The sequence below is a fragment of a genome, unplaced genomic scaffold (assembly GCF_019419815.1).
Source record: "Pyrus x bretschneideri cultivar Hongxiangsu unplaced genomic scaffold, Pyrus_bretschneideri_v1 Contig17, whole genome shotgun sequence".
NCBI classification, from domain to species: Eukaryota; Viridiplantae; Streptophyta; class Magnoliopsida; order Rosales; family Rosaceae; genus Pyrus; species Pyrus x bretschneideri.
Window position 1 is genome coordinate 2,738,648 of NW_025999468.1, and position 18,007 is coordinate 2,756,654.

The window sequence follows — 18,007 nt, forward strand, 5'->3', positions numbered from 1 at the left end:
CTATTTAATCCACTCAGTGAACAGTGATAGACCTCAATGAACAGTAATAGGCAAAATGCATCTCCATCCCTAACAAAAAATATTCTAGTCAATTTGATTAAAATATTAGTATTTTTTATTATAAAATAATATTTTTATTGTTAATTTTTGACTTTATAAAAAATATTATTAATTTTAAAACTTAAGAAAAAAGAAAAAAAATAAATGGAAAAGTAGAACTTCATCTGCGTCCCCGAGCTCTCCGTCGTTCATCCTTATCCTCTTTTCCCCCTTTGTCCTTCCCTCTCCCTTCACCACTATAACCACAAGCCAGTGATTTCTTTAGCAATAAGAAATCGACTTCTTCAACAGTGAGAAATCAACTGTATGGCTTAGATCTAGCATGGTGATGATGAAGAAGAAGGAAACTTTGTTCTTCACGATGTGTCGGTGTACATCGAGAGCTTGATGAGCCCTGATTGCAGGGGTGGATGCTGTTGGGATTGTGGTTGCGAAGTCCAACAGAGAAGACGATGAAAGGGGTCTTCTGGTGGCGCCGGGAAACCAGAAACACGGTAAAAGCTGGCTTATGACGTCATGCTAACGCTAACGTGACGTCACAGAGGCCAGCTGATTGCTCATCACATTTTGGGCTGGTCTATGGCCTAGCTTGGGTTGGGTGCCAGCCTATTAGGCTGGGCTGGAGGGGATTGGCCGGGTGCCGGGCCATTAAGGGAGCTAGGTGCCGGCATAAAAGTCCCCAGTGGACTTGCTCTTATAAGAACAAAAACTTATATGGGTAATATTAGATGAAGGCTACATGTTGGGATAATGGATAAGGAGAATAATTGAAGAAAATGGGATAGTGGTGTGGCACAAAATAAGAAGAGAGGAAGAGATGAGGTAAAAAATAAAAATAAAAACAATAATGCCAGCTTTAAACATTAGGGTTTAGTTATGACTTTTAGGCTTGGACTTAATTAAATTTCATTTGGGTTTATATATAGGGGCTAAGTGAATTAGAAATTTTAAAAAATAAATTAACGGTGTGGTTTGATTTTGGCGGTTCTGTTAAGATGAAAACTGAAACAAGAACCGGTATGAACGGTTCAGTTTGTTCTTGAACCAAAGTTAACTTTTTGTTGTCAACTCGATTTTTTATGGTTTATTTTATTGCGGTTCCATGGTTTTTATGCCTGTCCTTATTGCCTCTCACTCTTGGTATCATCTTCCATGAGTGTGGAAGCCGTAAAGAAGGCTTCCCCCACTTCCTTTCTCTACTGTAGAGAAGCTAGATTACCCCACTTCCTCAAGTATCACGACCTTGACATGAGAGGAACAATTGATTTAAGTTTTGATCTGGTTGACGTCATGCTGACGCCAGCATGATGTTAGATCAAACTTGAACATACGATTGAATAAGAATTGCCTAACTGGGTAATTCGGCTCAATTGGGCCCACCAATTGCCCGACTTTTTGTCATGTGTTGGAGTTGGTTTTTCCAACTTTTGTCAAAATGATGGACTTGATCTTATTGGGATCCGAAAATACATACAAACGAGCCACTTAGTACTACGGTTTAATAACATTTCTCTTCATTTGTAAGTGAGAGGTCTTAGGTTTGATTCTCGCTAGAGGATTTGAACCACATTATTGATAACTCATTGTGAGGCTAGGCCTGCCTCTTCTGTTTTAGTGTAGATAATATCATTTGTTAAAAAAAAAAAAAAAAAAAAAAAAAAGCTAAATTGGATTAATAGTTCCAGAGTGATAGAGTAATCGGAAGATAATATTCATGGGGAAAAAAATCGGATTTAAACTCTCGTGGTAAATTCTATTAGGATTCAAGCCCAAAATTAACATTTCCGTCAACTCTCTGTTAACCTATTCAGCCTTCATAACCAGAAGGAGTAAAAAAAAGGTAAAACTAATGAAAAGAGCTTGAAAACTTTAAGTTTTAACGAAAATGACAAAATAAATGGTAAAGTGAATGATACCAAAATTGACTTTTTAGTGTAAAAATATGATTTTTCGTTAAAATGAATAGTATTGAGTGTTTTTCATTAAAGTTCTCTATAAAAAATTCATTCATCGAAGGTTATGAATTCCCAATCTAAAAAAAAAATCAAATCCCAACTATTTTCCCAAATTCCAAAAATATGACCAATTAATTCCGCGAGGAGAGATGTTATAGCAGAACTAGCAGATGTTAAGAAGATAACCTCAATGCTTCCTACATAGAAGAGTTGATTGCCTGACGCAATATTTGTGCCAAATGGATGCATAAGTTCCTGCATTCTCTTTGCAGCAGCTGCTTCCCTCAATGCTGCAAAGACCTGGACGACGAAATGGATAGTCTCGAAAGGTGAGAGAGGAAGAAGAGAGAGCCCATGAAGGTGAGGATTAGGGATTTGGTTTGGAGGAGCAGCATGGTATGGCTTCATAAATTTGGTGGGTTTCCTGTGGAAATTGGAGGTCATTGAATCATTTGGGTGCGCAATCAACTGGTCATATTTTTTTTTAGGGTAAATGACAAAAAACTACCTCAACTATTGGTGTCACGACACTTTCATACATCATTTTTTAAATTTGACAATGTCATACCTCATCTTTAGAATTTAGTCCAATGTTATACCTTCCGTTACTTTACCGTGAATTTTTCAGTTAAATGCTAATGTGGCTTGATTCGGGACCCACTTTCTATTAAAAATTAATAAAATATTATTAAAAACTAAAAAAAAATTATTTAATACTTTTTTAACTATTAAAAGAAAAGTTAAAAAAAAAAAAAAAATCCAACCCCCTGCAACCTAGAAAGAAGAAGAAGAAAAAAAAAACCAGTCCAGTTCGTTCCCGCAACCTAGAAGAAGAAGAAAAGGGAAGAAGAAAAAGGAAGAAGAAGAAGAAGCGGAAAAAAAAAAAAAAAAAAAAAAAACTAGTCCAGTTCGTCCCCTCAACCCAGAAAAAGAAGAAGAAGAAGAAGGAAGAAGAAGAAGAAAAAACTAAATAAATAAAAATAAAAAACAAACCAGTTCTACCCCCCTAAAAAACCCATCCCCCAACCCGCAACCTAGAAAAAATAAAAAAAAACCAAACCCAGTTCCTCCCCCCTGCCAACCCCAAATCTACCACTCCCACCCCATCACGAAGGTTTCCTGATTCCATCTTAACGGGATCTGGGTTTTTTCCTGGTTTTTTTTTTTTTTTTGGGTTGCAGGTAGTGGGTGCGGGTTTAGGGAAGACGGGAGGAGGGAAGAAAGGAAGAGGGGTCGGGGAAAATCGCGACACCATTTTATTTATTTATTTTTTGTTTTTTTGGGTTGCTGGTTAGGCTTAGGTGGGGGAGAAGAGAGGGTTGGGGTGGGGGTGGGGAGGGGGGAAGACCAATTGGTCTTTTTTTTTTTTTTTTTTTTTTTCCTTCTTTTTTCTAGGTTGTAGGAAGGGGGCTGGAAGGGGGAAGAAGATGAAGATGGGGAAGAAGAGAGAAAAGGGAGGGAAAAGGGATGAATTGAGGGTTTTTTTTTTTTTTTTTTACTTTTTTATTATTTTAATATTTAAAAATTATTAAATGATTTTTTTTTAGTTTTTAATAATTTTTTAACAGAAAGTGGGTCCCGGATCAAGCCACGTCAGCATTTAACTGAGAAATTCACGCCAAGCTAACGGAAGGTATAACATTTGCACAAATTCGTAAGATGAGGTATGACATTGTCAATTTTAAAAGATGAGGTATGAAAGTGTCGTGACACCAATAGTTGAGGTAGTTTTTTGTAATTTACCCTATTTTTTAATTTAGGAAAGTAATAAGGATTTGATTTTTCCAAATTTTGGATTCATAACTTTGGATGAATGAGTGGATGAAAATGTTAATTTTGAGATTGAATCCTAGCTGCCTTCATGTAAATATGAAGTTTTTCACCACGAGAGTTATATTTCGAATACTCTATCATTATGGTGACTATTATTCCAATTTAGCCAAAAAAAAAAAAAAAACATACAAACGCGTGGACTATTTGATTAGGGCTGTGATATCCAAAGACCTCTTTTTAATTCTCCCACATTTTTTTAGTTTTCAACCATCGAATCAGATGAATTAAAGAAGATCAATGGACAGAAATTAATAAGAGAAGTGTGAGAAGTAAAAAGGAGCGTGTGGATAGCACACCCCTTTGATTATTCATTGCCCTTCCTTTTATTGCCCCGTGTGTCCTTAGAGCAACTCCAGTTTTGCAAAGACCCCCCTAAGGCTATTCACTATTGAATCCACCCAGTGAACAGTAACTGCCCTTAATGAATAATAACTGCCTTTTACATCTCCATTCCTAAAATTGAATAGCCATGGCAATAGACAATAAAATATTATTATTATTATAAAATATTAGATTTTACTCACTAAGCAAATCCGTCCTCATCGCTCATCGTTTTCGCAGCTTGCAAATTGGTGATGTCAGATAGCTTCTTCCTCATTATGCCACCTAAAGACAATCTCTTGGCCATTTTCTTACTTCCTATACTGTTTGAAACCGATTTAAACTTCAAGATTCACAATTGGGCATTCAAGAAATGCAATTCCAACATTATAAATAGTTTTTTTTTGGGGGGTGGGGGGTGGTGTGGGGAGAAGCACTTCAAGGGCAGAGAACCCAGAATTCGAATTGGAAAATCTAAACGAACAAGCGACTTCGAAGATGACGAGGTCGTCGGAGATGAAGCTTGTGCCATCGAAAATCGAGGTCGAGGAAGACGGGGTTCAAATGGAGGGCGACATCAATGAGCTTGGTTTGATTGGTGAATCGGATGACAGAGCTCGTGGTTCTTCGATTGAGGTTCGAATATGAGGCCTCTTCACGATTCTGAGTAAGGGGTGATGAGAGAGAGAGATAGAGGAAGCAAGCAGCGAGGAGCAGAGGAGCAAGAAGTGAGCCATAATGTTAGCTTTGCATCATCTCCACCTTGGGCTCTCGGACCAGCGATTCTTGCCGGGCCTGTCGCTCGGGCCCCCTCTGATGTTGAAGCCCGCACAGGCTGGACTTGATCGCCCTAGCAATTTGCTCCTGTGCAATCCACGGTCCATCGGGCTAAAGGCCCCGCTAGACTTTTGCTCTTACAAAAGATTAAACAAGACCATGCTTTGAAGTTTCTAACAAATCTGAGGGGTATAAATGTAATTTTAAATCCAGACACCTTCCTCATACGATCCCATTGCACAGTAGCGAAAACAGGTCGCCCCTCAGACATACGAAATTTCAGAAACTTGAACGTTCACATTTCCTCTCAGATCTTCCCAGCTCAAGGCACCAAAATTGAAAAACCCTAATTTTGCTACTCCACCGTACTCGAATCTTCATCAGGTATCCATAATCTTCCTCTTTCACTTCATTCACTCTCACAATCCACTGATCCATCACTGCCATTTACTAATCAATATTCTCCGGGAAATACGATCGGTTTCTGCCGCCATTGTTGATTTCGATCAGGAAATTCGTAAGAAAACAGCGGAATCTGTAAATAAAGGCAGTTGAATTTGATTTTTTCCGGATCTGTTTTTTATTTATTTGGTTTTTTCATCATTTTTGGGGTTTATGATTTGAATTGTTTGCATATGGCAGTGATTGATTTTCAATTTACCGGGAAATTGAGTGGAAATGCAGCGCGCTCCGGCAACGATCGAGGAACAGTTGTTACTGAAAGCAATCAAAGAAGAATGCCCGTGGGAGAGTCTCCCGAAACGGCTTCAAGTCACATTGTCTTCCAAAGAAGAATGGCACAGAAGGTTAGAGTAGCTAATGCTTTTGCCATTCTTCTCTTTGTAATAGGCGGTTAAAGTACTTCGGACTGTGAATTAAATGATAGTTTTGGGTTCATAGTTTAATGTTTTGTCGAGAAAGTGGTAGGACTGGAATGTCATATTTCATAAAAAAGTTTACACTAGTAGTTTAGTAGACGAATTAGGTTTTAAAATAGTGTGGTTTTGTACTTGGTTTCTGGTATTGGCTTAAATTTGCTAACTCCGTGCAGGGTAATTGAGCATTGCATAAAGAAACGACTCCCATGGAACACTTGTTTTGCTCGGAAAGTGTGCAAAGAAAGTGAATATTATGAAGACATGATGCGGTACTTGCGAAGGAATTTAGCAGTGAGCTTCTTACTTTTGAATTTCATTCGAAGTCCATTCTTTGAATTGGTCTGAGTTGAGTTGCATTATTAGTTTACATGCTAGGGAAGCCTCTTTCTTTCCGATAATGAAAAGAGCTACACTACAACTTCAGTTTTTTGGAGACCAACTGGAGAATATTTAAGTTTTGAATTTTCGATTTTGATTCTGCATTTATTTGGGTTAAAAACTGTTTATGTAAACAACTAGGATGAAATTGATACTTTGCTTCGTCCTTTCATTTTCATATGAATTTATTCAGCCATCAGAGCAATATAGGTTTTTATTTTTTGGTTTTATTTAATAGGTTTCTGCAGTTAATGTGTTTATTTTATTACTTGCAGCTATTTCCCTATCACCTTGCGGAGTATGTTTGCCGTGTAATGAGGGTATCCCCTTTCAGATATTACTGCGATATGATTTTTGAAGTTATGAGAAATGGTATTAGTTTATTTACCAAATCCTTTCCTAGTATGCTGAAGTTTCCTGCTATTTACTGTTTTTACTGTGATTTGTATGACAGTTTCTCTTAGAAATAGGTGTCTTAGCCATTTTTTAATTTTGCAACACTCTTATTTGTTAGAATAATTGTCTGATTGAAGGTATAGTTTATGGATTTCGTCTGCTGGAGCAATGATTGATGCATATAAACTATAAACTGTGTTGGAACTATTAATTGTTGTCATATGGCTTTCAAAGATTTTGTGTCCTGCTTATGCAGTATAAATTTAAATTATTGGAGACCTAAGCTTCAAACTTAACACAATTTATCATAGGTACATTTTTTATGTATGCTAATGAAGATTTTTAACTTCTAAGTAAGAAACTTGTCGCAAGGGCGTGAATTTGGCTAAAAGAAGCTACTTAAATGGGTGATGATGCTTATTAGTTTACAAGTCTCTATATATATTTATATAGGTATACGAAAGGGACAGTGTTACTTTAGCAACTAGGATTTGAAGTATCGGTTATATCCAGGACATATCTGGTGGAGTAGCGTATCTGACATGCAAGATCTAAAATTTTTGGAGTATCCATGCTTCACAGGGATTAGATTACGGATTTTTTTTGTTGGAAAGGATTGATTGTATCACTAGAGATCTAGAAAAAGCAATAAGTTGAAAGAGCTAATTGGTCTTACATGTGATTGCTTAGTATGCGAGTAAAAGACGCAACAAAACATTACATTATTTTCTCATCAGATGTACAAAATTTAACTTAGAGTATGCCCTTCAATTACATTGCATTTAAAAAGAAAAAGCAGAAAATAAAAGAGAATCTGGTGCTGATACAGCTTGATCAAGTTGAACAAGTGTGCTAAGAGTGTGTTTTGTGAAATATTTATTCACTGAGACACTTCATCAGCTTATGCTTATTCTCATGCATATCACATTTTTTGCAGAACAACCTTACGACAGCATCCCCAATTTTAGTGCTGCAGATGCCTTGCGCCTTACAGGGATAGGGAGAAATGAATTTATTGATATAATGAACAAGTGCAGATCTAAGGTATTAATCAATTTGCTCGTTTTGTTTATGGTCCATGTTACGGTGCATGCATAGTGCATACTTGGTATCTAGATTGGATACAAACATTGCATGGCACCCCGGCATATATGAAGTATCACTATTTATGAATTCTTTGGCATAGTTTAGAGCAACTACACCTTATCTTACAAATTTTCAGTCCAACCTTTCTTTAATGCAAGACATCCTAGGGGATAAAAAATTGAAGTTTGCATTTGTTTATTATAGTCTCCAAATTTGGAGACTTAGGAGCTGGCATCCCTTAAGTATTTCCTGTTCATCTCTTGCAAATTGTACATTTAAATTAGATGAATTTCTAGAGTTTTCAGATGAAGGTCTGTACTCTGCTGCTCTGCATCACAAGATTAAATTGATTTAGGTCATGCATAATGAGCTGTGTGTCAACTGTCATTTGCCTTGTAATTTTATTCCTATTAATGCTAGACATACTGTTTAGTTTCTTCTATATAATTTTATGATGGCAATGCATATTTTTACCTTAAAGAGTGCTTCAGCTTTAGGCACTATATAGTTACACAACAAAATGGAACTTCATATTCTCTTACCCGTTGTTTACTTTATTTTGAGCTATCCAGAAAATTATGTGGAAGCTGAACAAGTCAATTGCAAAAGAACTTTTACCTACACAACCTGTGGATTTTACAATTGAACCGTGGTGGGGAATTTGTCTTGTGAATTTCACGCTGGAAGAATTTAAGGTGAGAACTGCAAAACGACAATGTCATTAGATATGTGCTTTTTGGATGACCTTACAGTAATTTCCCATATTTGTAGAAACTCTCGGAGGAGGAAACGGCAACAATAGATAAAATATGTAAAGAGGAAGCAAATTCATATATTCTCTTCGATCCAGATATTATTAAAGGTCTTCACCAACGAGGATTAGTATACTTTGATGTCCCTGTATATCCTGATGACCGTTTTAAAGGTAAGTTGTATGGATGAACAATTGGCATACAAATTCTGACCTTTTTGATTTCATCTTCGTATACTGCCTCATTGGATTAGACGCCCAAATATTTACATGGTTTTACCTTCCAAACCTACACAAATGGTTTATGGTCATTGACTCATTGATCAACTTTTATTTTTATTTTTTTTGATTTGGAGCTAGCATTTGTGTTCATTGTTTTTCTAGTCACTATACAGTTCTATATACTGATAGTTGTGCCAGTACGGAGTTTCAACATATAATCCTATACTTCCTTTTTTAACTTTTCAAGTATTTGGTGAAGCCCAAACTTTTAACCAATCGTACTTCTACCCAACTCCTTACCATCTGAGCCAAAACCTAGAGTATAAGTGCCTTCTCTCTTTCATCATTTATTCTAAATAAAACTGTGAATGGACGTACATGCCGAACTCCCACCAATCCCACTAAGAATGAAACTGAACTTCTAATGTATTGCGCTAAGGAGACAAAATTCTATATGGTGGTGGAATATTGTGATGAAATATTAATAAATGTTCTCGTTCAGTTTCCAGGCTCGAAGGATTTGTTTCGAACAGGGAGCAATCTTATGAAGATCCTATAGAGGAGTAAGGAAGTTGTTTAGTACAAAGATACCTTAATTGTTAGTTTGTCATTTGAATTTTGTTTCGTGGCAGTGGAACCAGGATCATAATACTCTACGCTCTATTGTTCAGGTTACTATATGCAGTTTTTGTTGTTTCAAGCGAGTATGCAACTGTTGCTGAACTGGCAACAACATTACAGGCTGACCTTTCACAGCTGCAGGCTGCTGCATCTTTTGCATGTCGATTGGGATGGGCGGTAAAAGTATTTGATCCAGCATCTGTGCTTCAAGATACAAGTTTACCTGGATCTCCTAGAAACAGTCTCAGTGAAGAAGATACTTCTGGTCGTAGTACAAGCTCAGCAATTATGTTTGCCGATGGTGAAGCTAGTCTACAAGGAGATGTTTCGGGGACAGAAAACTCTTTGCATGATCGTGTTGCATTTGTTGTTGATGCTAACATAACATCCTATCTTATGATGGGGTCTGTCTCACCAGGTTTGTTTCTTCTTCTCAAGACTGAATTAGTTTATTATATTGAATACCATCAACTTCTGATCTGCAGTCTGAATTTTGCTGACATACTAGTCATGTGGTTGAAATAGATAAGGTGGGTTGTCTAAGCAGTTGTGCTTGAAACCTTACCTTAAGATAGATATCAGTTTAAATGTCTGCAAGTGGTACCAGCATGTTCTTTACAGCTGCTGTACCAGTTCATTGGGAGCTCTCAGCATCTATAGTGTCTCGTACAATTTTTCTTTATGTGCTGGCTTTCCTCAAAGTGGCACTACAGTTTTCATGAACTCATTTTTCTCTGTCCTAAAATTTATCCAATAAGTACTATAGTGATGGTAGCCTTTCACATAACCTTTCACAAGTCGGCTTCTCAAGCGAAAAAGTGGAGGTTATTCTCATTTTGGTGGAATGTGCTTGAGTTGGGAAGTGGCATAGACTCCCTCTCAGAATCTGGCTTACACATGGGAGAACAGGCGTTCTTGAACTCAACTATTAGTTTTGCTCAATCAGCTTCGTTAAAGTCTTTAAATAATGTTCGTATTTCTGCTTGAAAGTTTAAGCAGTTGTCTACAATTCTTTGTAATCTGGAAGCCAACTTAAGCATAATGCCTTACACAGCCTGATATTTTATCATTATGCCAGACTTGCGCAGCAACCAAACTTTCCTTGCCATCTTGCATGAAACATCAGATGGTGCCATAACTGACTTTAACATTGCGTCAGTTGTAACATCATTTGTTATTTATCTCCCATTTTTCATGAGTAGGATAACGATTCAATTTTCTGCTTGAAAGTTGCTGGAGCTTACTGCTTCTATACAAAGGGATTAGCTCAACTTAATTGGATGACTTATCAGTGTCAGGAGTAGTACCGCTTGGGCATTATATTCAAATCATGAAAAGGAGAGATTGCCACTTGGTACTATGGTCTAGTGGTATTCCTCTTCACTTGTAAGTGAGAGGTCTTAGGTTTGATTCTCGCCAAAGGCGAAGTTGAACCATATTATTATGGCAAGCCTATTGTGCCCACTCCCCTATCACCTTAGTGTATACTATCGTTTGTTCAAAAAAGAAAAAAGGAAAAAAAAAAAAAAAGAGAGATTGAATTTTGAATTGTCTTGTTCTCTTAGAATAAGGGAATACCTTTTCGAGGGGAAGAGCTGCACTGTTATCTCCTTCGGCGAGAAACTTGATCAAATTTATTCCAGAGTTGAGTTCCTTTGAAATTGCATACTAGTGGACCAGCAGACGTTCCATAAGGGATGAAACTGCGACCTGTCAACGATTGCCAAAGGTTGTACTATTCATTGGAATACTTAAGAACATTGTGAATGTCTTTGATAGCTAAAGGCTTGTCCCATCTTGGAGCTATAAGCCTCTGTTCCACGTTCCAGTAAGCAATCTATAAAAAGAGTTAACCATATGAAATTTGTAGAAGGCTTTACATGAGTTGCCAATGATGTACAGCAGAGGAAAATGTGGACCTGATAGAACGAAGGAAATTGAAGAACTGATATGCATCAAATAGATCCTAATTTTTCCGTGTAGTATAAGTTTCATGTAGGATGGAGAGTAAGAGAAAGCAAGAGGAGATATCTGGACTCAATTCAAATTTTGGCATCACACAAGAAGTTTTCGTTTTTTGGATTCACTTCGAGAGAGAATGGAAAAATTGTGGCATCAGAGCCAATGGTGTCTTGGGCTCATGCCTAGTCAACTCACCATTTGCAAGCAAGTTCAAACTGACAAGACCTTTAAGTTCTTTCTCTGTTCACTTCAAGGCTTACAAAGTACGTGAATTGTTGAAGGACAAAATTAATATGCTTAGGATTCTAAAAGACATAATAGATAACACCTAAGGTATTGTTCATGTGACGTAGAGAGGCTCAAAGACAATGAATATTACACTACAAAAAATAGACCTGTACATTTAATTTGCATAATTACAAAAAGAATATCAATCATGTGGTGCTTGTTACTTGATAGGATTATTTATCATATTTGAAAATTGGTACTTGGTACTTCGTGTAATTTGCATTAATTACATGAAGAATATCAAGCATGACGTAAAGGCTTGCAGATTAAATTTTTATTCATGTACAAAAAGTTGTATTTGTGCTTTGTTGAAAATGTTGTGTTTGTGCTTTGTATCAGTCATCATCTGCGTTTCATGCTTTTATATGTTCTTCCAATCTTGAGTCTTATACTTGAATATTTTATGCATTTTGATTTCTCGTATTTTCTTTTAGGCTTGAAATCGCATGCTGTGACACTGTATGAAGCAGGAAAGTTGGGTCATACTAGTATTACAGATCTTTGTAAGGATCTGAGTACACTAGAGGGGACAAAATTTGAAGGAGAACTACAGGAATTTGCAAATCATGCATTTAGCCTCCGTTGTGTTTTGGAATGCCTTCAATCAGGAGGAGCTGCAACTGATGTGAAAACAGAAGAAGTTTGCAAGAACATGGATATGATGGCATCAAACAATGATGCGGCCACGCTCATAGCTGACATATCTGATGTCACCTTGACTAAGAAATCAGAACACTTAGCTACACATGAAGTTGATGTCGATGATGATATTTCTGTGAAATCAGGAATACCTCAGGAAGGTTCTGTTTTGGCTGAACCTGTTACGGATAGAGAAAGTGATGAAATATTAATTGGTACGTTATCAGAAGATATCACCAGCTTAACTGAAGTCCCTAAACCAGACTTGAATCTCCAGAATAATGAGAAACCGATACATGCTGAAGGGTTAGATGTTGGAAGAGAAATTTTAAAGAAGAAAAAGAAATTCCGAGTGGATATCCTTCGCTGTGAAAGCTTGGCGTCTCTTGCAACAGCAACGTTAGATCGGTTGTTTCGTCGTGACTATGATATTGTTGTATCTATGATTCCTCTTCCACCTTCGTCAGTACTTCCTGGACCAGCAGGTCCTATTAATTTTGGGCCTCCCTCGTATTCATGCATGACACCTTGGATGAAATTAGTTTTGTACTCAACTGTGGCATGTGGACCCCTCTCTGTTGTTCTGATGAAAGGACAATGTTTACGCTTACTTCCTGCCCCGCTGGCCGGTTGTGAGAAAGCCCTTTTGTGGTCTTGGGATGGTTCTACAATTGGAGGGTTGGGAGGCAAGTTTGAAGGAAATCTAGTGAAGGGAAGTGTACTTTTACATTGTTTAAATTCACTTCTGAAATATTCTGCTGTACTAGTGCAGCCCCTCAGTAGATATGACCTCGACGAATCTGGAAGAATCATCACCATGGATATTCCATTACCCTTAAAGGACTCTGACGGTTCAGTTGCTTGCATAGGGGAGGAATTGGAACTAAGTGAGAAGGAAAGTTCAAAACTGAATTCTCTCTTATGTGATATGGCAAACAAGATAGAGTTATGGACAGTTGGCTATATTCGCTTATTGAAACTTTATAAAGAAAGAGATTCAGAACACTTTGCACCTGATGATGAGAAGTATGAATGGGTCCCATTGAGCGTCGAATTTGGAATGCCACTGTTTAGTCCGAAATTGTGCAATAACATATGTAAAAGAGTGGTCTCGTCGCAATTACTTCAAAAAGATTTACTTACTGAGCATCATGATGCAATGCAAAGCTTAAGGAAAAGGTTGCGTGATGTTTGTGCAGAGTACCAAGCAACAGGTTCTGCTGCCAAACTTCTTTACCAAAAGGAGCAATCAAAGGACTTCTCACGACATCTCATGAATTATGCTAGTGGAAGGTGGAATCCACTTGTCGACCCATCCTCTCCCATTTCAGGAGCCTCGAGTGAGCATCAGAGACTAAAACTTGCTAACCGACATCGTTCCCGAGCTGAAGTTTTGAGCTTTGATGGAAGCATTCTAAGGTTTGTCTCAAACTCTTCTCTTCTATATTTGCATCTTATTCCTTTCCCTAACATCTATATGTTTAGTATTACAGCCAGATTTTCATTTATAGTATTCACTATTTGCTATATGATCCTTCAACTGTACATTGCATTTTTACGTTTGTGCTTTTCTTTGGACACAATGATACTTCCCACTTACAAGTATCTTACCCTAATCCCCATGGTTCTTCATTGAAATGAGTGTCGGACATGAATGGAGAAGAGTATCCTATTCTAAAGTGTCTTAATAAATCAATTTCCAGTTGGGAGAAGTGTTCTATGAGTCATGGATGAGGAATAATGAATGAAACCCTTGTATATATATGAACAGTATTCAGATGTATCTTCTTTGTATATGATGGTATTCAGATCGTATGTTCTAGCTTCTTTGTTATGATAGTATTAGAGAATTTTCTCTAACTCCATTGTATTTACTGGTATTTAGATCATATGCTCTAGCTCCTGTTTATGAGGCTGCCACAAGGCCAGTTGAAGAAGCCCCTCCGGTGAGCACTACAAAAGTTGAGGAAGAAGAAGCAGACAGCAGAGAAGTAGTCCTTCCTGGAGTTAATCTTGTTTTTGATGGCTCTGAGTTGCACCCCTTTGAGATAGGTGCTTGTCTACAGGCTCGTCAACCTGTCTCATTAATAGCAGAGGCAGCTGCTGCCTCAGCAACTCTGCAACAAAGTAGGGGTTCATGATAGAATCTTGCTTGGATGGCGAATATAGAAGAGTCCATCACGTTACTACGAGTAGCTTCATTCTTCTTTTAGTTTGATTATTTGGCTCGCTTGCTCATCTTTGCCGTTGGTCATTATGCACCAGCTCCAGCTTTGTTCAGAGGTAAACACCAGGGAGTTTCTTATTCATTAATGTTATCAGTTCAATGACGTATAATCTGTGCAGATGATTCAAAACAAACCATAAAAAGATCTCTGCATATCGCTTTAATTCCTGATACAAATTACCTGAGTAGCTGATATCTGTTAATTGACGCAGGTTGGTGTTTCCGATGATGCATACGCCCACTGTGTTTGTAGCTACAGTGAAGAGAGCATATGGTTTTTCTTAAGTTTACCCTTCATCGTACCTGGTGCTTAGATGCGGGTGATTTATACCCACCAGTGAAACAGTACACCCTTTTGTTTCATTTAATTTTACTTTTTTTTCTTTGTTCTGTTAGGGGGTGGGGATAAAACATACAGATGTTTCGGGCGCGCTATAGTACGAATGAAAATGCATTAGAATATACATTGTAAGTCTGCAATGACATTATGATTTTGTAAAAGAAAGATTAAATGTGAGCAACTGATGAGAGGAGGTCTACGCTGTGATCCCTCTCTTCTCTTGAGGATGTGATTCGAAGCTTTTGAAATCTTTATTGTTCAATTCTTGTAATTTTGTTGATAGTCCTTATTTCTGAATGTCGTCAATTTCCTTAAAGTTGTTGTCAAGTGAGCAGGGCAGTCCTCTCTTCTAAGGACACGGTGCGTAGGGTCAGTCCTCTCTTCTAGAGGGATACATTTTCTGGCACCTTTTTTTCTTGTGGTTATCACTAGGTAATTTTTTTCAATGTTTCAAATACATAATTTATAGATTATCTTTTCAAAAAATTAGATAAATTCAAAATCATTAAGACAATAATTTCTAATGACGAATCATGGGTTTCATCCTTCAGAGCATACAGCTAAGTTTAAAGATAAGGTTTTGAACATTCTTGCTAACATACTAAGAAGAAAAATTCGTCAAGAAGTGGGGGGCATTATTTTTTGTATTCTTGCTGATGAAGCACAGGATACTGCTCCAAAGAGCAAATGACTATTATTTTAAGATTTGTTGATAATGATAGTTTTCAACGAGAACATTTTTTGGACATTGTGTAGGTTGAAGACACTATGTATCGACACTTCATAGGGAGATAAAAAAGCCCTTGCTTTCCATGAGTTGCCTATAAAAAAGTTAAGAGGTCAAGGCAATGATGGTGCGAGTAATATGCGAGGTCAGTGAAATAAGCTACAATCATTATTTACTCAAGATTGTTCATTCGCTTATTATGTGCATTGTTTTGCCCATCATATGCAATTACCATTAGTTGCAGCCTCAAAAGGAGTGGTTGTTATCTAGTATTAGGTCCAATTGTTAATGTTATTACTACTTCTCCAAAGCGTCATACTTGGTTACAGGTTGCACAAGCAGTTAACATTGCAAAGTTGCTGCTGTGAACTTGAGATGGGAAGATAAGCTAATCAAATCGGTACTATACATTGACCTGGAGCTACTCGTTGGGGTTCTCATTATGGTTCAGTATGTGACGATACATATGTACAATGCATCTTGTACAATATTTGAGAACATAAAGAATGATAGATCTGCTACAAACGCTTTGCGTGGGGAAGCTACCGGTGCTTACAATGCAATTAGATCGTCTAAATTTGTTTTCATCTTGCATCTATTGCAGGAGATCATGGGAAGCATCGATATCCTTTATCGTGAACTGCAAAATAAGTAGCAAGACATTCGAAATGACATGAACCTAGTCAGTACTACAAAAGATGTCCTTCAAAACTTGTTATTAGATGGTTGGGCTACCTTTATTGACAAAGTGAATTCATTTTGTAAGAAACACGACGTTGATATGCACAACATGAATACTCAATACAAAGTAGGAACTAGTCGTTCTTGTCAACAAACAGGTCATATTACATTTGAGTATCATTATCGCATTGATATCTTCAATAATGCAATAGATTTTCAGTTGATAGAGCTAAATAGTAGGTTTAATGAGGAGGTAATGGAACTTCTTATTCTCAGTTCAGCTTTAGAATCAAGATATACTTTTAAGGCGTTTAACATTGATCATATTTGCAAGCTTGCAGACAAATTTTATCCCAAGATTTCACTCAAAAATAGCTACATATGTTGAGGTGCAAGTTGAAAATCTATGAATCAGATGTACCTAATCATCTTGTGTTTCAAAAAATGTCTAATACTTTAGAATTATGTCTTAGAGCTTAAAATCACAATATTTTAAACAACACAGAGCTCAAAACTTTGTAAAAACAAACTAAAATTAGTAGCCTTTCAATCTAAGCAAGTTAAAGAAAGACCCAAGTGTTGATAAAGACGGAGGAGAAATTCAGGAAGGTCAGAAGGGGATGCGCCCCACTAAAATTAATTTTTTTTCTTTCTTCTTTTTAGTTTTTAAATTATTTTCTTTTTAATATAACATTCTAAAAATTCTATTTTAATTTGACTTGTTTCACATGGCACTTATTTTACTTCCATATCACCGTAAATATGAATTTCATACTTTTCAAGTTATTATTTAACAGATTGACTAACAGATGTATAATAGTGCAATAAATCCATAAATTTTTGTATGAAATTGCAATGTTTTAAACTTTAGGTATGAAGCTGTACTTGACTCAAACTAGAGAGTGCAAATGTAATTTACCATTTAACATCTAACAGTGACATTTAAAAAAAAAAAAAAAATCATCTTTTGCACATAACTTATCAAGAAAAAAAAAAAAACTGGTGACAATTTAAAAAGTAAAAATTCTACGCGAATTGAGGTTGATAATGGACTTAACTACAAAAGATCAATAACACATAAACTATTTGTATAATTTAGTTAGGATTTTTGAAAGGGATTAATTTTAGTTTGCTACCTGAAATTTCTTAGTTTTCAACGTTTCATATATGAAGTTTTTTTCGTCCCAGTCTGGTACTAAAGTCATAATTTTGAGACATTTTCATACATCTGTTAAATATTCCGTCAGAACCTCCGTTAACTGATGACGTGACGCCTAAATGTACCATGACTGAATGTCACGTGTGAATTTGGGCTCACGTTGAATTAAAAGAATTAAAAGTTAAAAAATTAAAAAATTTAAAAATTAAAATATTTTTTGACACACCCCGACCGAGATCAGGGCATGATGGCCGTCACGTGGAAGTGACGTAGCCATGTGCACAGTGCGGAAGCTAAAAGAAGTAATATAAAAGTACGAATAATTTAAAACTACTAGCATACAACAAGTGATAAGATAAGTGCTAGCATAAGTGAGACGCTGAATTCAGAGCATAAAGACTACAGCAGTCCAAAGAAAATGATACGACAATAGTACACCCGAAGGTGACCCTACATCGATAAGTGTCTGTCAGAAATGCCGGGACGCCCTCTGGGAAAACCACCGAAACTGCTGGCTACTAGAACCTGGAGGGGCGCAAAACAAAAGCGTGAGTGGGCAAAAACAAAGCTCTTTGAAAACCATTTCATAAAATACATTCTAACCCCTCGCCGTAAAACCTGTATACTTCCCAGAAAATAAACATATATACGTATGTACAAATATGCCAATCATGCTCAAGGTATGCCATCTTAAAGCCTCATAAAG

The 18,007-nt window shown here is 36.9% G+C and overlaps 1 protein-coding gene across 4 annotated transcripts; it reads left to right on the plus strand.

Annotated features, from left to right (window-relative positions):
* Positions 1 to 5,169: 5,169 nt before the first annotated feature.
* Positions 5,170 to 14,958, plus strand: LOC103962280 (protein FAM91A1). Of its 4 annotated transcripts, none has more exons than XM_048581383.1 (13): positions 5,203 to 5,329; positions 5,426 to 5,483; positions 5,589 to 5,752; positions 5,998 to 6,115; positions 6,478 to 6,574; positions 7,536 to 7,642; positions 8,257 to 8,379; positions 8,456 to 8,609; positions 9,160 to 9,220; positions 9,329 to 9,696; positions 11,963 to 13,586; positions 14,053 to 14,450; positions 14,607 to 14,958. In XM_048581383.1, exons 3-12 carry the CDS (start codon positions 5,625 to 5,627, stop codon positions 14,306 to 14,308), a joined length of 3,036 nt encoding a protein of 1,011 aa, XP_048437340.1. In that variant the 5' UTR covers positions 5,203 to 5,329; positions 5,426 to 5,483; positions 5,589 to 5,624; the 3' UTR covers positions 14,309 to 14,450; positions 14,607 to 14,958. The 4 variants fall into 4 exon arrangements, with proteins under 4 accessions (XP_048437338.1, XP_048437340.1, XP_048437337.1 ...); XM_048581380.1 differs by having other exon boundaries at positions 5,426 to 5,463; XM_048581381.1 differs by lacking the exon at positions 5,426 to 5,483 and having other exon boundaries at positions 5,170 to 5,330.
* The last annotated feature ends 3,049 nt before the right edge of the window (positions 14,959 to 18,007 follow it).

Bases quoted from the DNA above. Each gene is read 5' to 3' on its own strand.
- LOC103962280 (XM_048581381.1), top strand. From the start codon at position 5,625: ATGCAGCGCGCTCCGGCAACGATCGAGGAACAGTTGTTACTGAAAGCA. The intron at 6,116-6,477 runs GTGAGCTTCTTA...TATTACTTGCAG, and splicing joins ACTTGCGAAGGAATTTAGCA to CTATTTCCCTATCACCTTGC. The intron at 8,380-8,455 runs GTGAGAACTGCA...CCATATTTGTAG, and splicing joins TCACGCTGGAAGAATTTAAG to AAACTCTCGGAGGAGGAAAC.